Source organism: Pseudonaja textilis, chromosome 1 (assembly GCF_049901715.1).
Source record: "Pseudonaja textilis isolate UNSWEBS1 chromosome 1, rPseTex1.2, whole genome shotgun sequence".
Classification (NCBI taxonomy): domain Eukaryota; kingdom Metazoa; phylum Chordata; class Lepidosauria; order Squamata; family Elapidae; genus Pseudonaja; species Pseudonaja textilis.
Genome location: NC_141990.1, coordinates 40,825,648 through 40,852,796, shown reverse-complemented (window position 1 = coordinate 40,852,796; position 27,149 = coordinate 40,825,648). Strand labels below are relative to the sequence as shown.

The window sequence follows — 27,149 nt, the reverse complement described above, 5'->3', positions numbered from 1 at the left end:
ACAAAGGCTGCCCAAGCTGTTATGAACTTCTCATAAACTGAGAAGTTATGTTCTGCTGATTGACTATTTTTTATTCAGGTGTATTAACCCTGACCTTTTGCATGCTTTTTCTTACATGCCATTCCAATATTCTATGATTTGTGGATTCATTATTTGTATGAACAAGTTCTGTTTGTTCAAAGATCATCTTTAAATACAATATTAAATCAATCCATGAACTAATTATCCATCTTTCCTTGAGGAAAATTGGCTAGAATTTGTAGTCTTCTAACTGGGGCCTGTAATTACTTACAATCTAGAGTTCTTCATGGTATTTACTTTAGCCACTAATGAAAGCCACTAATTTTTGTTGTCTTGATACTGGCACCATAGGGTTTGTATTTTACTATTCATCAAAAATAAAGCCTATCTCACAGAGAGTTTTCTTTTCTCATAAGTTCCATGGAAACTAAATACCTTTGAATTTGCATCTGCAAGACCATAGCAGATGTATAAATTCCATTTTCTTATGAGTAGCCATAAAAGGTTTGCCTTGTAGAGGGCTTTAAAGCTATGGCATAACATTCATTCCAGGGCTTTTCCCAGATAATTTGTTAGGCTGTGGTGTATCTAACCCAACCTCCTTGCCTGCTTATAAGAACTTCCTATAAATCAGTTGTGTGGCTTAAAACTCCATTGCCTAAGGAGATGATTCATACTTAAGGTATATTGGATGAAAAGAAGAGGAAATGGGCACTGTAAGCAGTGGTATCGAAGTTTAATTTGTCTTCATAAAAACTACCTACAGCTATTACAGACAATGGAGGAAGAATTTAGAAAAAACATGAATGTGTTTTAAAAGTTCTAATAAAACGTTTATCTGAAATACCTACATTTTTCCTTTTTTGTGGTCAATTTATTGTACAACAAAAGTGAGTAATCATTATGAAAGATGAATATATATCTAGAGAATACCAGATTGGATGGAGATAACTGACATAGATCAGAAAAAAGTTGCTTCAAAGGAAAATTCAGACATTCTCTCTCTCTCTCTCTCTCTCTCTCTCTCTCTCTCTCTCTCTCTCTCTAACACACACACACACACACACACACACACACACATGGAGGGAGGGAGAATGGATCTCTAACACCTAAGCCAGGGTGTCAAACCCATATCATCATGGCAGGGTCACATGATGTATTGAGACTTTTATTCCTTTCGCGAAACTGGGCAGAGACGTGGCCAGCACATGATGTATCTGGTCTGCGGGCTGCGAGTTTGACAGCTCTGACCTAAGCTAAGATTTTGTTGCTACAATTTCTATAGCAACAATGCACCATTCTGGGCTCAATGATGTTGTTGAGAAGTCTTCAAAGCCATTCTTCCATATATCTGTGTTATAACAATCAGCTTCAAAACTTCTAGGGTATGGTTCACAACGAACATCATTTTGTCCAGAAGATAATTTATGCTTGCAGTTTCCAGAGGGGTTACTTTAAAGTGACATGCTTTATATAGTCCATCTGAATATTTTCCACATATAAAATTATGTAATTCTAGTGTTACTGCCTAAACAATGAAGCATTGTGTTCATACTGGACTGAGCAAACACACAGGCAACTTATTGCTCTAGGGACAAGTGTGGTACTTAAGTATGTTCTGTCGGCCTGCAGATCCTCCTCTTCACTGCTGAAAATTGGTAGTACAATTTCTCAGAGTACGAATATAGAAGGTACGTAAAACATAATTGCATTAATTACATAATTACAAAAACACGTAAGAACCATAATTTGTCTGGTACCTTAACATAATGTAAAAAAAAAAAATGACCTTCTGAAAACAAGCAGAAGAAGGGAGAAGCTCCCACCAACTCAACTACCTAGTGACCTTCCCACTATCATCATTAAGCTCTCCCAAAATAGTAAAGAGGAGGAACCTGCAGCCACAAGAAAGCTTTCCACTCAAGCTGTACAATGCTGCAAAAATACAAAAACTTCCCCATTCTTGAGAAGATGCACAAGACTTTAGCGACTTTGAACGTACTGTGTGCTGCTCAGAAAACACTTTGAAACAATACATTTTGAAAATGTGACAAAAGCTTTAATTGGCTTTGATTTGTCTGTGTTAATGGACAGCACAAGTGCTGGAGCCCATGGAAAACAAATTTGTTGTCCCTTTTGTCTGCTGTGCTAGATAATGAAATAAAAAACTAAATTATTTCCAATTAAATATAATTGGCAGATGAGCAATGGTAAAATACAACAGAGCCTACCATTAGCAACTAAAATTGATCATCTTTTCTGTGTATGTAGTTAACTCTTATCCGCTGCCTCTTTTTTCTTTGTCTTACTTTTTCTTTCTTTTTTCTTTTTTGTATCAAGACCAATTTTTTTTCCAGCATAAGTTTGATGCAGTAAAGCATTGTTGTCTTCTCTCTTTTTTAAGCCGTGAACAAACTTCCTGTGTTTCTGGTCTATTCTTAGCCTTTTGTTATCTTATCTTTTCCATCAGTTTGTATTGAGTTTGCCTTATCAAGGGGTGTGATCAGTCTAAGGTAATGAAATATGTTCATAATTAGTTAAGACATCATTATACCTAATACATAATATGTATGCATTAATGATGCAAATATTACTTATTAGGAAGGCAAGAGAAGGGTTTACGGATAAAAGGATTATTTTTTCCAGTGCTTTGATGCTCCTTCTCTGATTTTTACTAACAGATAATGCTTTCATTAACAAAAGTTTTAAAAAAATTAACAGCCGCATTGAAATATAAACATTGTGTATTTTAATTCACAGCTATAAAAGTCAAGCATGAAGATTTCTTTTGTACTCTCCGGTTTGCTTTGAGCTGGGATAGCCTGCCAATAACATCCTGTGCTTGCCAGTTTCCAAATGTCAAGGGCAGTTTGTGTTGCATTTTATTGAGGTCTGCGGAGGAAGAATCATTGTGCTTTGCTACTTTCCCGGCTCCTGTTTGCCTCCCCGCCCCCCCAGTTCAATTCCATAATATACTTGTATGCAGATATTAGGATATCCAATCACAGTCACTGCTGACCAAACTAAGGGTGTTAATACTTAGCACCTTTCCTGGTAGTGCCTCTGTAAATCCAGTTACTTTCTTTTATTGGAATAAATGGCTGCCATTCACTTTGGTAGGTAACATGAATGAATAAGGCACCTGTTGCAAATTGCCAACATTTAAAGATAGCTTCCTGGGGAACTGAGGTACATAGTTCTACATCTGATGCCTGAATGTATTCATTTTAAAAAAAGAACCTGGACCATCATCTCAGCCATGAAAACTCAGGTGATTTGAATCAGTAACTGTATGTCCAACATTCCTCAAAGCATCATTGTTTTTGGAAAAAAGTACAGAAAGGAGGAAAACGTAATTGTTTTTGGAAAAAAATATGACGGAAAGCAAGATTTAAATCCATCAAACAAATAATAAATAATTTTACCAGTGTAAATGTATGATAACTAGCCAAAGGCAGACAAACCAAAATAAAAAATTGTAAATCTTTTAGTAAGAATAAAAAAAATGTGTGTGGCATCTTTTGACTTAAGAAGACACAAGTTATACAAGTCTAGCCTGAACCATTTATTCAGCTGGACTGATTTTGGCACTCATGTCATAATAGAGATATAAATTACTAGGAAGTTTAGAACGTGACATACGTTTTTATTCCCCTCCCCACAATATGTCCCCGCCACTTCTAGTTTTTCTGTTAAAGTTAAAATAGTAATTAGTTATAGTTGGCTTTTGGGAAAAAAAAACTCTATTGTAGTCTTCAATTGTCATGTGGCTTCCCCAGCCCACGTGTCTTTAAAGCTCTGAAGTTCAGCATAGCTGGAAGACATCAAAGTGGAGAAGGCTGTCACAATGTACTGTACCCCTAGAGATAAAGAAAGCCTGTCAAACAGCCCACAAAGAGGGTGTGAGAAATCTAGTTGTCAACATACAGTACTCCAGCTTCTAATAATAAACAGACTGAAGTTATTTGTAAGCTGATTATTAAAGGACAAATAAAAAAGTGCCCTTATGCACAATAGCAAATCTTTTGGTTCCCAATGTGAAGAATTGAGCTAAGGAATTTTCTTTTTAAATTTAATTTTTGTCATAATGTAAAAAATATGTATGGGGAGGAGAGGAAACTATAACAGTATTTTCTTAAAAAATATGAAAAAATATGCAAACCTATTTATATGCCTAAATATTGATGGGGTTGTATTTGTCTAAAATATTGAAATAGGATAAGGAGCAATACATTAAGCAGAAAATCTGAACTGATATCTTAAAACAGAAAATCAGCCAAGAACAAAATTGTATTGTTAAATAACAAAAAAAAGTAAAAAGTGATTAAATTAATAAGACTCCAAATTACTGTCTTTGTAAGGGTATGAAGCAAGATAAAGAAAAAATTAGAGAATGAGATGCTTTCAGGAGGTGTGAAAGATCACCTGAGTGGTGCAAATAGGTGTGGAGCCTTCTTGGAACTGTTGAAGACTATTGTAGACTGTAGATAGATGGTGTCAGATCCCTCCCCCTCTGTTGAGAGAAGGCTGTTCAAAATTGAACACTTATATGACCCTGATGATACAGATAATCAGGTGGCCTTAATGACTTGCTAAAAGAATGCAAATGACCAGCTCTCTGCACGGAATATATTCCATTCCCCACCATCCAGTCACAGCTGAAGAAGCAAAATGTCTTCAAAGAAAAACCAGGAAGTCCAGTTGCCTCTTGAAAAAGCACCTTTGGGACAACCATGACCTGGATGACTGAGAATCTCCATAGAGCAATGTTATGTTTTGTTATTTTGTGTCCGAGTATTAACTGACATCAAGATAACACACTGGTATTTTCTTTTCCTTCTGCTTAGAATCTTTAGTCCCCTCATGGGTCCAGTTTCTAAAGTCACTTATTTTTATGAAATTAAGATAGCCAAAAATAAATACAGTTCCCAGAGGAACTATTTTTTATAGTTCACTCCAAAACATTATAGCAAAAGGCAGTGCAGTGGCTCAGCAGTTAAGATGCTCCTTTATCGTTTTACTTTTTTTTTTATTAACCTTGTTTAACTTTTTTTTGTTTAGTTCAAATCCTTTAAGTTATTAAGTTTATAATTAATTTTTATTTGTTCAATGTGAAGCTAAACTCACCAGAGACTTTTCAAATTTGCTGTTCTGAAGCTCTCTAATAATTGCCTAAATTAATAGACAAATTTTAAAAGTGGTCAGAGAGTGAGTCTTACAAATTTCGTATACTTTTAAAGTTTCTGCTGGGATTGCAAGCAAGATGAATAATCCCTTTGTTTCCTGATGCTCAAGCCCATGAAAGATTTCTTTCTTAAAGCCTCTTTGTGAGGAGTAGCTATCCAAAGCACATGTGGGTAATCTCCTATCCTGTCCTTATCTGGAGTGGTTCTAAATAACTGGTCTGCTCACTAGTTCTCCAGTCTTTGCCATTGTTACTGGCTCTGCTTTCGTGGAGATGTCTTCAGTTCACCATCCCTCCCCCTGAAGTCAAGATAGTACATTTTTAAAACTCTAGATAATTCTGAGGACAATTGTAGTTTCTATATTAATAATCCTATCTTTTGACATCACAACTGATAGAGCCAGGAAAAACTATTATTTGACTGATAGAATTGAAACAAAAGGAATGAGAATTTCCATGACAAAACAAAGTGTTCATATTTTCTCTTCCAGTTTAGAAATGAATGTAAAATATCTGAGTGTCAATCAGTTATTATCACTGTGACCATTCTGCCAAAATTAAGTTTTTAGTTTATGCTAATTTGAATTGGAGTTAAGTAGCAAGGGTCTAATAGGGTTAAAAGATTGCTGCCTGTTTTTCAAAGCTCAGTACAGTTCAGCTAATGATTTCAATTATCTCATGGTTGATTTTATTTTTGGAATCAATCCTGATAAGCTTCTGTGGGCAATATTTTTTCATCTATTGTTTTAAAAAAACCATTCTTGCAGGTTACACTTCTGTTCACATGCTACAAATATATCACTTTTACTATAAATCACCTTTTTGTAGCAAATTGAAGCAGATTTGGATTTCATATAGAACTCTTACGTTAATAGAACACTTTTGTCCAGCTTAGACCTGCTGAATATTTAATGCTTACTCTGGAAATTGAGGACCTAACAAAATAATTACATCTCTAAAATGTTCTTATCCATTGCCATATATAATAAGTTTAATGTGAATAAGGCCATAGATTAAAAAAAAAAGTCTGGAGGGCCAGTTAGATGTAGCACCCAGCTAAAAGAGATCATGAGTTCTAATCTTGCTTTAGGCATAAAACCAGCTCAGTGACTTTAGGCTAATTACTCTCTCTTGGGAAGCCTTGGGAAAGAGGCAATGGGAAAGATTGGCTGAAAGGCATAAAAGAAAGTGTGAGTGAAAAAGAAGGGTCTAATATAACGATTTGCAAAAACCTGGGCTGGATTTACAAGATGTATTCTTGGGAAAGTTCAGAATTCTAAACTGGTGCAAATGCTTTCAGTGTACATAAAAGAAAAGATACATTTGTCAAGAGTCAGGAATCATAAGGTACAACACTTAATAATAGTCATAGAGTACAATAAGCAATCAAATCATACTAGAAAACAACCACACTTTCTGGAAATTCTGAGAGATTGTTAGCTTGGGAAAAGCTGACATAGTATATGTGCTAACTTACACTGATGAGATATAAGGTCTGTTATTCCAACCAAAGTTTGCCAGTTGTGGCTGGGATGACATTACCTAGCTACTTCTGCTTGAAAAGTAAAGAGATTTGGCAAAGATTTGTGAAGGAAAATGTTGTGCTGTAAAAAAATAGATGTGATGGTATTTTGAAGATATTGAAAAGACTTTGAAATTATTTATCAGAAAATGAATTAACAGTTTTTCTTGGCATTATTTAATTCACTTCTGCTCGGAAAGTAAAGTAAAGAAGTTCATCAACAACTTAAGAAGGAAAATGTTGTTTTAGCATCTTTGCAGGTATTTACCAGAAAATGAATGTAATTGTGAACAGGTCCTCCTAAATGTCATCTTAGCTTCCTGAAGGCCAACATTGTTAGGTTCATACTACCTGTACAAATGTTTTCCACCATTTTATCTATCTCAACATTGCAAGATTAAGTAACTCTTACACTGCTATATAATAGGATGCAGTTAAGCTTATCAGATATCTGAATAGGCAAAGGAAGATACAGACAATTGGAAGGGGATGATATCAGAAGTGGGATTCTACCAGTTTGCACCTATTCGCTAGAACCGGTTGTTAACATTCTAAGCAGTTGGGGGAACCAGTTGTTAGAAGAAATTACTGGCCTAATCCTGTAAGGAAGGCAGGGAGGAAACATTCTGGTGTTGCTTACAGAAACTGCCTCTCCATTAACCCTTACTACATTCTTGGCAGAACTAGACTTCCTGTCTCAGGAATTTCTCTGGAGTTTTTTTCCCCACTTTTGCTGGTACTTTGCTTGTGTGAAGTAACCATTCAAAGTTACAATGGCATTGAAAAAAGTGACTTATGAGCGTTTTTCACACTTACGACTGTTGCAGCATCCCCACAGTCATGAGAGGCCAGGCAAGGAGATGCATGCCTCGATGTGAGTGATATTGAGTTGGCCACGCCCAGCCAATAACATGACCACCAAGCCATGCCACAGAATCGGTTGTTAAAAATTTGCATCCCATCCCTGGATGATATATTGTTTAACTTTCTTATTATCCACAACAAAAATTGCAGTGAAAAAGTTAAAAATAGCTTAGGAAAACACATAGATGAAATTAGGTTTTCCAAATGGATGTGATAGTTAGGAGGCAAAAGCCTTTTGTGTGTAATTGATTAAGGTCTTTTCAATTTAAGGCAGCAGCAAAAATCCTGGGAGGGTCCTTGTAAGCCCCTCAGAGTTACATTGAGGTAAGAGGGGAGTCCTATAAATTTTATAAATAAATAAATTGAGATCACAGACCTGAGCTTTTAACTTGTCATTGGCACTTACTGGGGAAGTGCTATACTCCCCCCACCCCCCACCCCCCAAAAAAGCTGTTCAGGAAGGGACATTCAAAAAGCCTGACAATATTTGATTTTAAAGCTATTCCTGGCAGAAGCAGGAGCTGAGGACAAAAAAGATGACATTTTACTGAGGGTCTGATAACCCTAGATGGAATAGATTGGGGGGGGGGAGAATGTGGTTGTGATGTATGAGAAGAGGAAGGGTAAACCGAGCAATGAGAATAAGGGGAAGTTCATTGGGGATGTAGGCTCTGATTAAGACTTTAAAACTTTGATCTTTTTATGAGTCCCAGAGTAAATGACTTATTTGATATTTCCTGTTTCTTTTAAGTACTTCATACTCAAATAGCTATTTTAGTTTCTAGAAACCATCTGTACCATACACTTGCATATTATAATCTAATAACATCCTAAGCATAACTCAGCCTCAGAAAAAAATTAATTACAACAGGTATTTACATTTATGATGACCATTGCAAATTGTCGCATGATTGCAATTCAAGGGTTTGGCAACAAGCTCACATTTACAACCAGTTTGCAGTCATATGATCATGATTTGCATTTATTTATTTTTTTGGCTAGTTTGCCCATTGGAAAATTGATTTACTTAATGATTCGCTGTAATGACTTGCTTTGTGACCATTGTAAAAATAGTTATAAAATCAGGTCTGGTCATGTGGCAACTCACTTAAACGCCTCTTTAACTTACTACCCAAATTCTGATTTCAGTTGTGTGAGTACTGGCTTGTATAGAGCTAAAAGAATAGGGAGTCGTTCACTCTTAGCATTTGATGTTCCTTTTCATATCAATCTTTTTGCAATGACATTTAAGATGATATCAATCCATACTGAATAGCTATTTGAAAGATTTCTGATTCAGAATGTGTACAGCAATCATAAGAGCTCATTGAAGTGGTCATTTTCAAGAGATATGTTAATGGAAAATGATCCTGATCTATATTTATATTTTCTCATTTTAGAGTGAAGCATGATCAGTTACAAATGGGAAAACTCAAGCTGTAAGTAAAGGAGTACTTTTTTGAGTAAATGTACAGAGATATAATATTGATATCTTTCTGATAGTGATTGAGGGTGATGTACTTCAGCTAAGAGATCTTTGTACTATACTTTGGCTACCATTACATTATTTTTTGCCGAAAAGACAAAACTTACCTTTTGGTATGCAGTTTTTAGATTATGTAAATAGTTGACTTATCTACAGGCAGATCTCAGCAATGCAGGTTTAGCTTCTGGGTAATCATGTTTTTGCAAACCTGTAGATAACCTGTCAAAAATAAATGACTGATGGATACAGTGAAAGACTGGTCCAAGATTAGAATCTTGAGGCTTTCCATACAGAAATGAATGATAAAGACCCTCTGTACTCCATATTATCTGTACTTTTCTATCATCGTAGTCACATTTTAATTCTATACATCCATTAACATAAGTGCAGGAAAACTGCAGTGATTATATGGAAGGAAGTATGCAAGTGTGCATTCTGACAATTGAATTGACAATATGGCTGAGGAGGGATTCATTCCTTCAAGGGTAACATGACAAAAGTCATTAATAAATATTACAACCTACTTCAGAATAGAAAGTTATAAGAAAGAAATGGTGTTTGTTTACTTGTTTATTTACTTGTAGATTGCTATTCAGGATTTCCTTTTTCTTTTAAGTGTGTGTCTGTGTGTGTGCACGTGTGTGTGTGTACACACAAACAACACATGATTGATTGCTTATATGGCATCAAGTTGGTGTCAACTCTTAGCAACCACAGGAGATGTGCTGTAGATATAATCTATTGTTGAGCTGTATTCTGTCTGATGAACAAATTAGGCATATATTTTCTTGGGCATGGTGTACAGCAGCCGCCAAAAAAGCCAATGCAATCCTAAATTGAATTAACAGAGGGATACAATCAAGATCAAGGGAGGTACTAATACCACTCTATAAAGCCTTAGTAAGACCACACCAAGAGTATTACATCCAGTTTTGTTCACCACATTATAAAAAGATCTTGAGACTCTAGAAAAGCTACAGAGAAGAGCAACCAGGATGATTAGGGGACTGGAGACTAAAACATATGAAGAATGGTTACAGGAACTGGGCTTGGCTAGTCTAGTAAAGAGAAGGACTAGGAGAGACATGATAGCAGTCTTCCAATATTTGAGGGGCTGCCACAGAGAGGAGGGGGTCAAGCTATTTTCTAAAGCGCCTGTAGGCCAGACAAGGAATAATGGATGGAAACTGAACAAGGAGAGATTTAACCTGGAAATAAGGAGAAACTTTCTGACAGTGAGAACAATCAACCAATGGAACAGCTTGCCCTCGGAAATTGTGGGAGCACCATCACTTGAGACTTTCAAGAAAATATTGGGCTGCCATTTGTCAGAAATGGTGTAGGGTCTCCCGCTTGGGTGGGAAGTTGGACTAGATGATCTACAAGGTCCCTTCCAACTCTTATTATCTGTTAAATCTGTGTCAAATTTGAAATAACTTGAGTTAAATTTTTGAAATAATCTGGTACAAAAACTAATTACAAAATGAGTGTATCCTAGAAGAGGAAAAGTGTTACACAAGAAGAGAATAGATTTTCAGTCTGGTCTCCATAAAACATGTCAGTGTAACAATGTTGGATGTCATTTAGCAATATTGACTATACTTAAATTAAAAAATAAGCAACACTCTTCCTTGGTAGTTGAAATTGTGACCAGATAACTTAAGTGCCACCTCAGTGTTAAATATTGATGAGTTACTAGAGGCTTTCAGAAATTCAGAGTTATCTCTAGCTCTCTTAAATATGAATAAATTTTGCAAAAAACATCAGAAAATGGATTTCAACATAATGTCGAAAATATATTTAAGTATTCACTTTCTCAACTTGTCCACTCAGTTCGGTCAGCCGTTTCCGTGTGTACATAAAGCCAAACATACTTACCTTTATCTTTTGGTAGCATTAAAACATGCTATTCTTGTTCTGCAAGTTAACATTTGAAGCTGTACCAGCAAGCCTTTTGACAGCAGCACTTATTTTTGACAGCTTAATTTAACGGTGGATTCTTGACCTTTGAGATGTGGGAATCCAGTAGTGAATTTATACATGAAGGGTGAAGATATACATTAATACATAGGAAGCTATGAAAGCTGAGGAACATTGCTTTGAAATAATACAAAAGGGTTTCTACATTAAATGATGGAAAAGTCTGCATAGCGAAAAGGAGATGTTTCTTCTTGCAAAATATTGGTAAATACTGTACTTCTAATCAAATACCACAAAATATGGCAATGGTCATCAATATGTTTTAAAATGGTGCTCAACAGATTCGCGTGTTTACCATATTCAACTGAAGTTGAAACTTATAACTTTAACCCATCTGATCTAATCTTGCTCTCTAGGGAAGAGGTTTTTAACTGGCCCTTTAGGTATTTGAGGAGTGCTTTCATGTCTCTGCTCAATCTTTTCTTCTCCAGGCTAAATATGTACCATAATTCACCGGGGATTTGCATATATACAAACAGCTCCCAGAAGTAAAATCTCAGGGACCAACAACAACAATGGGGATCAAAGGTGCTTTCTCAGAGATTGAAGCAGTTCCAGAACATTGTATCAGTAGTTCAGCTACCAAATATTGGCTTTAAAAATATAGATGACCACTAAATAACAGTAAGGCATTATTATTATTATTATTTTGTGAATCTCTTTGCTACTATGTAATGATTAACCAAACATTGATTGTCACATTGAGGCTGATTGTTACATCTGATTGCCCCTCCATACCTGTCCGTAATGCTGTCCTAAACAAATGCCTAGTTTCTGTGGGCATTTGACAGCCCTGCAGAAGATTACAGCCTGGTTTCTAAAGGCCCAACCAGTCATCTCTTTGTTTGTAAGGCCTCCAAGGGGATTGCTGCTGCAACATTTACAATATTCATGCCACAGGCTGGACATTGTAGTTTAACAATATCTCAAAGGCTGCAGATTCTTCCCCACTATCTCATTTATTTACTGATTAACAGCTAACTAAAGCCGAACTATAGAATTAAAGACACCCAGATGTCTGTGCCTAAAATTCCCCTTACTTATAGTTAACACAATGTGTGCTCACAGATTTTCAGAGTTAATTATTCCAGAAACATTTAGAAGTTCTAAACTAAGATGATAGCATAAATCATGTCCTTTACATTTCTTTTTCTTAGTTCAAGGTACTTTTCTTGCTTTTATTCCTCTTTCAGAATGGCTAAGACATATTGGACGTCCAAACAATTACTTTTATAGAAACCCCTTTTTACTGTATCTATTTATTTTTATTTATTTTATTTTGTCAAGCGATTATAAGATAACAGGTATAAGTATAAACATAGTTATGAATACATGAAATGGATACAAATAAGAAAAAAGAAAGAAAGAAACAATAGGACAGGGATGGTAGGCACATTGGTACGTTTATGCACGCCCCCTACAGATCTCTTAGGAAAGGGGTGAGGTCAATAGTAGACAGTCTAAGGTTGAAGTTTTTGGGGTTTGGGGAAGAAACCACAGAGTCAGGTAGAGTATTCCAGACATTGACCACTCTGTTACTGAGGTCGTATTTCCTGCAATCAAGTTTGGTGAGGTTTACCTTGAGTTTGTATCTATGGTGTTCTCTTGTATTGTTATGGTTGAAGCTGAAGTATTCATTGACAGGTAGGACATTACAATGTATAATTTTATGTACTATACTTAGATCAGACCGAAGGCAGTGTAATTCTAGGTTGTCTAGGTCTAGAATTTCAAGTCTGGTGGTATAAGGTGTTCTCCAACGAGTAGAGGAGTGGAGAACTCTTCTTGTGAAATATTTCTGGACTTTCTCCACTGTATTAATATCAGATACATAATGTGGGTTCCAGACCGATGAGCTGTATTCAAGTATTGGTCTAGCAAAAGTTTTGTATGCTCTAATTAAGTAGTATGATATTACCTGAGAAAAAGCTACGCAGGATTAGGTTATGTATGATTCAGACCCCCCCCCCCAATGATCATCTGAGTGGTGTTTCTGTTAATAGTGTTTATCTTCAGCATCTGTCTGATTTTAGAACAAGTTTCTGAACAAGCAATTCTGTTTGGTTAAATAACTTAGTAATTGAGATGTTTTTTACATAGAGTTATATCCTGTACATGTGATGTGTGGCTGAATTAAAATTAAAGGTTTTGTAGTGTGCATGTTTCTGGAACTAAACAAAAGTAAGCCATTGATTGTTTTTCATTGATTTTAATAGCATTCTTTTGCAAGCTTATAATATCAATATGGCAGATAATTGTTGCCCCATTGAAGAAGCTTCCTTTGGCTTTTTTAAAGAGCAAACAACATTTGATTCAATAATATTAGCGGTAGATGAAAAGTTAATAAAGAAAATATACAACTTCTTATTAAACTTAAAAATGGAAGATGAACAGGTAAAAGAGACAGTGATAATATGGGCAACAAATTTTGGATACACTATAGAATTAGACAAATAGCAAAAACTTTGGGAAAGAAATTGTAAGTTAACAATGGCAACCTCTTATAAGGAAAACCTGTATAAATTGTTCTATAGGTGGCACTTACCACCGGCGAGATTAAAAACATGTCTGCCAAGTGTTGGAAATGTAATCAGGTATCGGGCATATATTACCACATGTGGTGGACATGTGAAAAAGCAAAAAAAAATGGACAAAAATACAAACATGGTTAGAAAAAATGTTAAAGCAGCATATAGGTTATAAGACAGAAATATTTTGTTAGGTATAGTACCAGAAAAGTATGATAAAGGGAATATATATTTAATATTACATGTTTTGACAGCAGTAAGAATTGTATTTGCACAGCACTGGAAAAATAAAGAAACATCTACAGAAGAAGATGTAATTTGAAAAATACTAGACTGTGCAGAAATGGAGAGATTGACATTAAAAATAAAAGAAAAATAAGATATTTTCAAACATGGGACTTGTTTTACTAGTGGTTAGATAATAGAGTTGGAAATTAGGAACTGGAAAGGTACTATTATTTAAGCAAATTGATCCAGACAATACGCCATTCACAAAGCACTTACGTATGTAAAGAGAAAATGTATAAACTGTTAAAAAAAGGTTCCTTTCAGTAAAATAACTCTGAAAAACTGATACTTAGGAAAGGCATATGTAGATAGAAATGGAAAACTTAGATCTCACAAGTTACATCCAATTTTCACTATACACAATTTATAGTTCCGTCATCTCAAAAAGTAGTGCTAAAACTGATTGACAAAATGCTCACATTGTAGCGATACAATTTTTCATGTTTTTTTTAAATGCTATCAATAAAAACCTGGAAAAGGCCAAATGTTGGCCCTGTCCCTTCTGTCAATGTCAAAATATCAAGGGGGAAAAAATCCCACATCCGCATAAAAGTTTGGGAGACTTTTAAAGGTTGCTCATCTCCATTTTAGAGCATGTGTTTTTGTGCTTTACAGATTTGTATCACAAGAAGGATTAGTAGATAAAGTTAAGAAATACAGGGAATCTTCAACTTACAACAGTTCATTTACTGACTGTTCACAGTTACAACAGCTCTGAAAAAAGTGACTTATGACTGTTTTTCACACTTACAACCATTGCAGCATCCCCATCAAAATTCAGATGCTTGGCAACTGGTTCACATTAATGATGGTTGCAATGCCTAGGGTCAGATGATCAGTTTTTGAGACCTTCTGACAAGCAAAATCAATGGGAAATCCAGATTCACTTAACAACCATGTTACTAACTTAACAAATTCAATGATTCACTTAACAACTGTGGCAAGAAAAGTTGTAAAATGGCACAAATTCATTTAAATGTTTCACTTAGCAATATAAATTTTGGGCTCAACTGTGGTCATAACTCAAGGACTACCTGTAATCTGATTTTTGTGTTGTCCAACACAAGCTACTATATGAATGAGTCTTCTGAAGGTTCAAGGAGTCACGTCATACTCTCTTTGTGAAGGGATCAGGTAAATCATGAAGTTTAAAATATTTTCCTATTTCATCCTAATGGGAAAGCTTTATTTACAAATTTCCTATAAGACAGAATATTAAACAGTTTCAAAGCATGATTGTATAACCTAATTTGAATGGGAAATTATAGTTAAGAAGGTTTTAAATGAAATTTTCCATCTTGTAAGAGGAAGGAAAAGTACCATATGCAAATGGATTATTCATATGAAGCTAAGGTATCATAGTTTAAATACAATCTGTTTATTTGAAGATCATTATTTCTGTTATTTAGAAATAGAAAATGTTTATCCATCCTAGAAATTTCTTATATTTCTTATGCCTTATGCAACACATAAGAATACATTTGGGCTTCTGTTTCCAGTAGCCTAACAGTTGTAAACAAATGTATATGCTCTGTGTGTTTATGTAATTAAAATTCTTAAGAAACTTGGTGGCTTCCAATTATATACCAGTATGGGTAAGTTTTATATATAAAAATTGTATTCATCTCAAGCATAACTAATTTAACTTGGAAAAGTGGAGCTTTCAAAATATACCTTTGCACTGGGAAACATTTGTATTGTTTGAGATGACAAAAGTTGCATTTCTGGTACTTTAGCTTTTTTTTGAATGCTCAAATTTAAAGAGAGTTTTAGGTGTGTCTCCGCTGAGCCATATGATTTCCTTCCTGGGTCAGCATGGCAGGTTCTAGCCTATCACTGTACTTATGAGTTTATAATACTCTACACAGACACCTACAGTAGGTGCATCTCATGGACTATTAGCCACATGTCCATGGTGGTGCAATGGTTAGAATACAGTATTGCAGGCTAATTCTGCTGGCTGCCAGCAGTTCAATACTCACCAGCTCAGGATTGACTCAGCCTTCCATCAGTGGTGGGATTCAAAATATTTTACTACCGGTTATGTGGCCATGGCTTGGTGGGTGTGGCAGGGGAAGGATACTGTAAAATCTCCAGTCAGGGGTAGTATTTGCCGGTTCTATGAACTACTCAAAATTTCTGCTACCGGATCTCCAGAACTGGTCAGAACCTATTGAATACCACCTCTGTCTTCCATCCTTCCAAGGTTGATAAAATGAGGACCCAGAGTGTTGAGGGCAATATGCTGACTCTGCAAGCCACTTAGAGATGGCTGTAACACACTGTGAAGCAGTATGTAAGTCTAAGTGCTATTGCAATAGCTATTTGAAATCCTAAAAAACTGTTTATTGATACATATTTTAGAGGTCTTATCAATTTCTGTTGCAGGAGTGCATGGAACTACAGACAAATGTTCAGAAACTATTGCAGCAAGATTTGTGAATACTAGTGCACAATACTGCTATTTCTGGTTCCCATGGCCAATTAAATCTTTTCACTGTTTGCAAAGTTTTAATTTCCTAGAAGCATTTTAATTATAATATAGTTATGAGGCCCTTTTTGAGCAAGAAAAGATATGAATGACTGCTGTAAGCTGGCCTGGATTTGTACTCTAGTGAAAGATTTAAACAATAATAATAATAATAATAATAATAATAATAATAATAATAATAATAATAATAATAATAATAATAATGATGATGATGATGATAAACAGAGTGATTTGCAGTGATGATATTTGGCTTTTCTAATTAAGCAAAAAAAAAAGGTTGAGATAAGAACCGGTTTAACTGCAAAACATTATTGCTTAAAGTATCTCCTTAGCAGCCAATGTTTTCCTTGTGTTGTTATCTATCATGTTTGTAAGTTCAGACACACATTCATAGCTTAAGCCTTCTTTGAATCATTGAAAAGAAGAGATTTTTTTAAAAAAATACTTTTATTTGTGACTAAAGACAGAATGTTAATGTACCAATGCTTCACTTACTTGGTTGCATTGAGAGCTGTATAACTTGATGACGTAGTACATAGAATGTTTTGTTCAGAAGACTCCCCTTAAGGTTCCTAGTATTATCAGTTCTCAGGGTAGATATTCAGCTGTTTATTTCAACCCGCACCCAACTGAGTGATGCTGCCAAAGTTTTGTTCCTGCACTTAGGAGCCATTTGGGTTTGGATAGTCAAAAACAAACATAAGCTCAGCCCTTGTAAGAACAAGTGGTTATAAGTATGTGAACTTTTCAGATTAAGGAACTTTCATTTCTAGTTCTATGCAGGATGGCAATTCCCCAGGTAGAACTGGTGTACAAGATCTGGACTGTTAACCTGTGTTTCAAGAGTGAGTGGGAGCTGTGATGAGGAAGGCATTTGCACAGATTCATGAGTTACACCTAGTCCTTAAAAGGGAGGCTCTTCTCACAGAGTTTTATGCTATTGTCATCTTATATGTGGACCAATGCAGTATGCGCTATTTGTTTAATAACCATGTGACTCAATAATATACATAATAATATGTAAAAATGAGTGTTAAGTTGAACCAAGTCATGGGTTGACTTGACTTTTAACAGCAGTGACTTAATGACCAAAATTCTGGATTCAATTGTGGTTGTAATTTAAGGACTACCTGTATGTAAATATGAATATAACCTGCTTCTTGGGTTGAAATTTCTTTTTTCCTTTATTGTCTCAGGAGCAGTTCTGAAAGAAGGAAAGAGAAATCAAGGGATGCAGCAAGATGTAGAAGAAGCAAAGAAACTGAAGTATTCTATGAGTTGGCCCATGAGCTACCATTGCCTCACAACATTAGCTCACATCTGGACAAAGCATCTATTATGAGGCTTGCAATCAGTTTCTTACGGACGCACAAGCTGTTGTCTTCAGGTAAGAAAAAAAATGTTTCAATCCTGGTCAATTCCATTGTATTATCTGATGACTGGGTCATATTGGCTTGGAATTTGGGTGTTGTAACCCAATGCATCTAAAATCAACTAAGCTGTAAATAAATAAAGCCAGTTGCTCACCAATGTAGTGCCAGTGCTATTTTGGAATTGCCCCTATTAGCTGCTGAGTATATTAATACTGGTATTCAAAAATACTGTCTTCCCTCTGACAGTAAGACATATATTATGGAAAAATACAAACTATAGTCAAGTTCAAAACTTTATGTTGTGGTAATTCATGGGGCTCATACAACAAATTGTGGAGATCATGCTTTATATTGCAACACCCATCATCCCGTAGTGTTGGAAATGTTCAATAGCACCTACAGGAGCCACAATTACCTTCTGTCTTTAAAGAAAAGACAAGCAGGAGTCATATAAGATAAATTTGATGTATGTGTAGCATGTGAATTTTGCTTTGAATACCAATCTCCATTTAGCCATTAATTTGGGTAAATTTGGTTAGATTTTGACAAATATTCCTATTCAGATCAATTTAGATCTCATTTTAAATATATATTTGAATCTATGTTTTTCTTCCTTTCATCAAACAAGCTGAGGAATTAAGAATAAAGGTGTCTAATGATTTGTTCCTTACTAGTTTTTGGTTAAATACCATCTTCTCTATGCTAGTTATAGCAAAGCCTCATGGGGATAGTGTAAATAGCTAGGAATCCACCATAATGTGAATGGCTTATCAACAAAAAACAGTAGAGGGAAAGGATTAATTTGATACTTTAATTATTGTCTGATGTTCAAATTGGGAAATCTTAAGGCTAGGGTTTAAGACTCATTTAAAACTACAGCTCTTCTTGTTTCCCTAAGGAACTTGTGAAATGTAAAACTGAATTACTGTCAGTTAATTGCTGTCTACATAGTCCCTTTGGAAGAAAGGGAGGGACATAAATGTGACAAATAAAATAACCATATTAACTAAGTTAAGGTAAGAAAATTAATTCATTATTTTATCACACAGAAAAGGACTAAATATTTAAAACTAAATCTGGAAATTTTGAATTCAAAATTCAAAAAAGATTTTGGGCCTGCAGAACTTCTAATCCTAAATAAAACACTGGGGATTATATATCATAACAGTTTAGTGAAGGAATAAGGATACTTCAGTTTGATGAATTATTCTGCATAATTATATTTATGAGCAGTTATAGTAATTCAAATCACTATACAATAATACATTATACAAGAATGCAACAGTACAATACAATAAGACAACAATAGCCATTCTGTCTATCTTGCACTATTTTAATACCTATTGGTTGTTATAGCTCTGGTTTGGTCAAAAGATATGACTGCCTGTGTGAGAGGGTTAGGGTTAGGGTTAGGGTGTGAGAGGTTTTTTCATTCCTTCCCTTGTTCACTATCTGGAGTGTGAAATAGGGAAAAAACAGTTTTCAGTTCAACAAAGTTCCGTGAAGTGAAATATATACGTATTTTCATAGAAGGAGTACAGTAGTATGCCCATTTTTATTTTAACAATTCAGTTTTGAAATCTAATGCCCACATTCCATTTGAATGATGGTTTTAAATGTGTATTTGTCATATTTATATATTTATAATTTATTTATTTGCTTGTCTCAAACTATATCATTCAATATGGCCTCAGTGCTCTGTGCCACAACATCTAGCCTAACTGCCTTATATATAAAGGATTTAAGGTGAAAAAAATATTTAAACAGGGGGACCAGTTACAGGGAGAGATAGTAGGTTCCATTCACTGAATATATTTAACAAAGCTAATCGCAATCTGTTCAGGATAATTTAATTTGAATTCTTGCTCTGAATAGACATTGGACTTGATGGTGTGGATAACTCCTTCCAGCTCTATGATTATATGAAAATACCTGCAACAGCAAAGTACACCTTAATAAGTCAGATTGTTTGCAAATAACAGTATTGTTATAAGTAACATCTTTTCACAACTGTCCATGTGTAATAAAAATCTAGTTGCGTGCTTGCTTTTCCCAGGAGTCATTCCTTAAAGGTAAGAGCCCTTACTTTTGTATAGAAGATCCTAGGAAATTCATCAGACACTGACTCTTTAATGGAAAAAGCCCCTTGTTTAAAGACTTGGTGAGCTACTCCAAGTTAGTGAAGATAATATTTTAAGCTACCGTATATGAGCCAAGGGCCATTATAAAACAAATTTCTTTTTCTTCCTGGCTATCTAGGAAGGAAATAGAGTCCAGGGTCATTGTTTTGTTTTTGAGCTGTTGCTTTGATAATGTTGGTCAGAAGAGGAAAGTACACTGGGGGGGTGGGGGGGAAGCTACTCTTCCTCAGCCTGGATCAATCTAGCTCTGTTGGGTTTCATCTCCCCAAATTCCTATCTATAGCTATTGCCCATGCTGGCTAAGAATTCTAAGGGCTGAAATGTCATATTTCTGAAGGCTTGGAGAAGGTAGTTTTAGACTGCAAATGTAAAAAACTCCATATTGGAGTTGCCCCAGATATAATTCAAAAATCAAAATCCATGAGTTACCCATTATACATAAGACACTGTGTAGAACAGAGAGCCCAAAATAGGCTCGTCATTAAATCTTCTTGAGTTCATCCTTGCTGTTCATGTGGTCTGCAGAGATACCCGTGTTGCATACATTGAATGCCAACATATAGCAAACATGCTTGACTTCTATATTTTCAGTTTCCTCATTTCTTGAAAGAATCAGTTATGCCAGGTACTTAAAAGGAAAACTCCCAATTGTCGGAAGTAGTGTTCTTTGCCTTGAATTTAAATGGGATAACATTTTGAATCAAAGGATTTCATCATTCTTTTGGCTAAGTGCTCTCATATATCAAATGGAGGAGGGAGTTAAATAGTTTGGATTACAACAGTAACAAAATGAGCACTGCATACTTTCCTTTTCTTCTGGGGCATGTTCTTTTTCAAAGTTTGTCCTTTGCTCATTCTCAGTTAAGCATCTCAGTTATTTTTTCCAGCATAAATTGTGTTTACAACTTGGATAATACCATTCCAGAATTTGTAATCTTATTTTTAAGAAAAATTAGGTACAAAAGATAGTTCCCCTATCAATGGAACATAAGGTTCCTATCAGTGGAACATAATATTTCATTCATTAAAGAGGTGAAGGCCATTACTATGGCTAGAATATAATTATTCTTTAAGTGTCACATATTATGCCCACTTATCTAAATCAGAGATTGGTAACACAGGTTCCTCTATATACATAATATTCAAAGAAATAAATAGGCTTAAACACATATCACTTGATGCGATGTTTTATGGACATAAAGATGTATTCATTAACTAATGAAGAATATCAACTGTTAATGGGAAAAACAGCTGCCTATATGCTATTATGAAAGAATATCATTAAACATTAATTGAAGGTACCAAAATCTACTGAATCTATTAAAATAAATGAAAGGGGTCAGTCTTGTCTTAGATTTCATTCTTTTCATTAGTAAGTAAAGCTTTCATTTAAAATAAATCCCAAATTTTAAGAAATAGAAACTTTTTAAACAAAAAAGATCTTTGGGCTAAAGAAGTGAATACAATTATCTTAAATTGTTAAATACTACTGCAACATTATTTTACTGTTTATAAAAGATATGGTTAGAAAACTTGGCCTCCATCCTAGTGGTAGTAAAAAACCTCATTTACTAAGTAATTAAAATGGCATCATCCCTGAACAGTAGCAGACAGGAGAGAAGAGGAAATTTAAATGCATCATCCCGCAAAAGATATTTGCTCACTGGAATGTGGGACATAATATCCCTTCATAATGGAACATTTTGTAGTAGGTTCCTCTTTTTCAAATGAGCTAGCTAATGGATAGATGCAAGACAAGACAGGAGGAAGACAAAAAACAAATGGAGTAAAGCAAAGCAAAGCATCTGTTGTAAATACAATCCCTATAAAAAACTAAAAATCAGGAATATCTGCTTAGGTGAAATTTTAAAAGATTGAGAAAACTTTAAGCCAGGCATCTTAACCTAGTGCTTTCATTCTGTTGGCTGGGAAATAGCGGGAGTTATAGTTCAACATATCTGGATAGTATTAGGCTTGGAAAATTTGATTTAAATGATCAATTTGTAAAATACAATCTGATCAGCATTTTAAAGTTTACTAATTAAGATTAACATATAAATGATCGGTAATTTACTTTAAAATAATTAAAATATTTCCATTATTTGGTCTATATTTTATGCTGATAAGTGGCTCTTTGCTGCTTTGTCACATTTTTGTAGCATTCTCTTATACAAATAATATTTAAGTTAAAGAGTTTTCAAGCTTAAACCTTAGCTTGTAACAAGGATTTGGAGTTTTAGAACTATATTATTCATTTTTATTTCAGAAAAAGAAAAAATGTAACTATTATAGAAAATATTTTGGAAAATCTGCTCTATCGGATATTAATTACTTACAACAAAATTATATTAAAGATGACAGCTTGCTTCCTATCTGATCAAAATGAACAGCGGGAAGTTGTTCCATATATATTGCTAAGATTAATAAAATTAAAAATTCAGCAATCCTCCTGTTTTTTAGAATACTATACAGACTACTAAAAATTAAGCTTCACTAAAGCCACCTAAAGGTCTGGATATGATCTTTTGTATCATTTTATAATAGGAAATGTTATTCCAATGTCTTGGAGTTCAAAAGAGTGCAGTATACCAAACCTTGCTTTATTCTGGTTCTTTCTTTACTTAGTAACCCATTTCCCTTTGATTTTTCACAGTAGGCTGCTGAACAAGAATGCTGGGAAGGAAACCTTCAGCCTGGGGGTCTGGTGCCCTGGCTGAAATTACTATTGCAGGAAGCTAACTGAACAATAGCTGTAGAATATTGTTCCTATTTTTTTCTTGGTGTTCTTGGCCTGACTGGTATTCCTCCCTGAAATACTTTACAGAAGTATAGCTCATTTAATAATGGAATAACTGCCAGAAATCCAATAGATGCAGGCATTAAATTAAGCTACATGATCTGCTTTATAGGATATCCCTTTCTTTGAAGGTATCCTCTGTTTGTCCAGCTTCCCAATTTAAGTGTAGTTTAGACATAAACAATCAAATGTAATTCATGCATGAAGAAATTACCAGCATTTTGAATGTCACCATCAACACTTAGCATCCCAATGGGACACTTAAGCAGAGAAGGAATATTATAGTGTGATGTCTTTGTTTATATTGTAATTATGTCTTCTTTTAAACAGCCATGCCTTTTAGTCTGTTGCTTTAGTTATTAATTTGCTCTGTTATGGATGGTTGGTTAGTAGCCATCTAGCATAGCATGAACGTCTGGAGTTGTGGGCAAGGGTTTGTTCTTTGATGTATGAAGACAGAAAATCCCAATTGTAGAAAGACTAACTAGCAATTTTGATGTGTTGAAATCTGAATAGTTTTGTTCAGATGTTCTTTTGGGAAGAAATACATGTGAAGGATGCAAACCAATGCAGGAAGTATGTGTCCCTGAAGACCTTCTCCTTAGTACCCAATTTCCCTGCAAGTCTAATGAAGGGTTAAACTTCTAGAATTTGTTCAACCAAACAAACATATATGACAAAATGAAATTCAAGTAACTTCTGACATTTTAGCCTTGGACAATGCAAATCAACATAGATAAGGCCCATGTTCATATGGCTTTGAATTTACAAACCCTGGTCTGTAAGAGGCAATAGTACACCTGAAAAGTCAAATGGAGACTTATTCAAGTTGAGCTGAACTCCTGTTGACTTAATAGAAACATTCATGAAGCTTTATTGGTATGATATAGAAGTGGTTTACTTGTGCTCTCTTTCAGGATGACTTTCCAGTCTGCCTATCTAAACTATAGCATGTGAAGTGTTCTTCCACTTAAAAAATAATCAATCCTACTCAGCATTTTAGATTGCCCCAAATCAACCAGGGAATTAACTTCAGCATTTTAAATTGCCCCAAATAAACCAGGTGATTAACTTGAGATAGTCTAGGACAGAAGAAAATGGTCTTTTTGGTTACTGACTAGAGTTTTGAGTGTATGTTATAGAACAACAATATAAAAGCCAGGAAACTTTGCTGTTGATAAAATAGCTGCCCTGGTGGGTCACAAAACACCTTTTAATTAGAAAGCAAATGAGTGAGTTTGCTCCCTGCTATATTCCGTAGTAGCTCCCCAGGATGGTGTCTAAATTTTTCCTGGGCAGATGTGCATATCTCTTGTGGCTGACTCCCCCATTTTTATTTTCTAAGAATGTATATTGTCCCATGTGAAGCCCTGAGACATTCTTAAATAAATATGGTATTTTGTTTTGCAGCATATTTCCTTCCTTTTATATTTTTAACTTAAAAGCATCAAAGGAAATAAGTGAAGTCATGTTGCGTGGGGAACTTCCTAGGCCTCAAGGGAGGTATCCACTGGCTCATTTGGGGCAGTGGGCACCATATTGCCTGTACCTAATAGAGATGATCCCAGATAATGTTTCTCTTTTCAATTTAGGCTAAGCAAATGTTATATTGATCATTTTTCTGAAGGATCATTTTTATTTATCAAACTTCCATGTTGCCTATTTTGCCAAATTCATTTCTTTTTTCTTCCCCGTTTGCGCCCTCTCTCTCTCTCTCTCTCTCTCTCTCTCTCTGCAGCTGGAGGAAACTCCTTCTGCCCTGTGGCTATTTGTGGTAAAAGTAATGGGAAAAGATAGGAAACAGGGAGAAAGCCATTCCAGAAAAGTGAGTTGAGAGGGAAGATGTCTGAATTGTATTTAAGCAGAGCCAAAAAGCTGGCATGAGCTACAGCTGATCCTGTTTATAATTAATACAAATTCTTGTCAGATATTGGATCAACTGGCATACAGTATTTCTAAGATAATGCATAGGATTTTCTAAATTATATGAATGAACAAATTTACTTGACTATTGCAAGAACACATATTTGGCAGTAAATCCACAAATGAAATGTGGGTTAATTCTGAATAATTGGCTTTAATAACTGAATGAAGGTTACTCTCTCACCTCCACCAGCCTTATTTTTGTTATCCAGCAGTTTTGTGTCCTTGCAAAAGTATCTCTCTATTGCTCCTGGAGATGAGGAAGATTAAATATCTTGGGAGGATCCTGGCATAGAACTAACTCAACATCGTGGTAGCCCTTCTTTCTGAAAGAGGCTATGGATCATAGCTTAATGGCCCATAGGAATGGAACTACATTTGGTTCCATGCAAACATTGTTTGTGGAAATGCCTGAAATCTTAACACACATTTTTCCGCGTAACGTTCTTATGAATTTTACATTACTTCCCCAGATTTCCAGTATTTTTATGAACTTTTCAGCCAAGAAGGATAGATTGATACCATACATGATACAGCTTTATATTTAGCATGATGCCATTTAAATTAAACAAAATGCACACAAATAAATGTAGACAACTTTTCTAAATCTGAGTTTCAGATTTGGATTTCACTTGAATCATTTACTTTTGGACAGAAAATCTGATTATTAACTTTTAGCTATATTCTAAAAAGTTGGAGTACAGGAAATGAACAAGCATCTGTGGAAACATGTTCTTCTCCTTTAGAACCGTGTACATCCTGATAGTAAAAATCAATCAAAACTTGTTTACAAAGGTTATTTTTAGCATGAAAGAATATCTTCTTTGAATATTACAGTAGACGTTTCCCCTAAGAAGACAAGCCCTTGTTGTATATTGATTATTAGCATTTTACTGACTCTCTATAACTTATAATTTTCCATGTGAACAAGGCTTGCATTTTCAAATATAGTACAACTTTCCAGTATTAAGTAATTTGTGTATTCCTACCCAAATATTATTTTCAATACTGTAGCAGAGCTATGCCACACAGACATACACTGCAAATTTTTTGTTCTCTGTGTGGTGAAAATAAAAACTTCTGTCCATTCCAATAGATCCATGGACTTATTTGTTCTTAGTTTATCATATGCTTTAATGTACTGTAAAAAATAAAATGAACAGTTAACACAGTGCAATAAAAGCTTATTGTATTTAATTTAGAATATGAATGTCACTCAGCCCAGACTTTGGCCGGCAGAGTGCGGCATGAGGCCATCCAGGCCAAAAATTGAGCACGGGGGCTTCATGCAACTCCTCCATGCCCCATTTTGGCTGGCAGGGTGCTGCTCCCCCAGCCAATCTGTGGAGGAGAACTACAATGCTGATCTAGCCTTCAAAGAAATCCAGTTTGACACCTCTGCCTTAATCCCTACACCAAACAGGGATCTCTCTATGGATAGTATACTGCCCAGTGCTCCAAAGGCCCTTATGGCCCTGAATCAGTTGTCTTTCAAGGAAGAGTTTAAGATGTGACTGTTCTAGCAGACTCTGAGTTAGTTTTCTGAAAGGTCACACAGAGTACTATAATATATCTGATTTGTTCTTCCCAACATGTTTGTTTTACTTTTTTTTTATTGTCTGCAAGCCTCTCAGTTACTAATTGGGCAGTCTTAAAAGTGGATTGACTGGCAATTTTGAAAAGGACATCTGCCTGAATCAATGGGCTGACTTAGTTTAAAGTAAATTCCTGTGGTTCCCATTCACAACTCTGTTTTATAAGAACTTCAGTATGCATAGCTTGGAGTTTTTCTGCAACTTCCATATTCTGAACACATGTATTCTTACAGCTACATCTCTAATAACTGACTACAAACAGCAAACAAAAAACCTTAATTTAGAAAATACCTTTCTCAGAACCTATATTTGGCACTTGTTACAAAATGTCATTAGGAAATTATTTAAATACAGCATAAGACAATATTCATTTTACAGCGATAGTCAAGCAAGATGGGTGGGTGAGCTAAACCGTTTCCTTTTCTGCTCAAGTGTATGGAGGTTCAAGACAATGGTTCCAGTAGCTGCTTCAAATTCTCAGTCTATTTCGTCATTTTCCTGCTTCCCAAAGTCTTCACATTTCTTTCCTTTTTGTTCTCATAGGGCTGGCTGTAATAGTAGGCAGAGGGAAGTAGCTGCCATATATGGCAGGTATAGTTGTGAATCAGATTTACTTTTTTGACTTCTGCTCTCTGGAGCTAGACTCCAAAAGATGCTGCCCTGAACAGGTTGATTTGCATCCCTAAGTACTTTTTCACAATACATCACATGCAATCTTGTTGGGAAAGGTCTCTCTATGAAAAGAAAAGAGTGAAGGCCAAAGAAAAGAGAAGCATTGAACATGCACTGATGTTGTGTTTAAGGGACATATGTTCATGCAGCCATTATCTATGGTTTCATTTATTGAAATAGAGACTAATTACAAATAAGTGGCACACTGAGTGGCAGCAAACTGCTGCCATTAACACTAGCTGAATTTGCTGGCCTGGACTAGTGTTGAATTCAGAAAATATTA

At 35.2% G+C, this 27,149-nt stretch overlaps 1 protein-coding gene across 3 annotated transcripts in view; it reads left to right on the top strand.

The window, feature by feature from the left end:
• Positions 1 to 27,149, top strand: part of EPAS1 (endothelial PAS domain protein 1) — a 93,372-nt gene that overhangs the window by 32,353 nt on the left and 33,870 nt on the right. For 2 of the 3 annotated variants that reach the window (XM_026695858.2, XM_026695856.2), the window contains exon 2: positions 17,562 to 17,752. In XM_026695858.2, coding sequence (XP_026551643.1) covers positions 17,562 to 17,752 — 191 coding nt within the window. Of the gene's footprint in view, positions 1 to 8,992; positions 9,032 to 17,561; positions 17,753 to 27,149 lie in introns of all 3 variants that reach the window. The other variant, XM_087932226.1, reaches the window with a different exon arrangement.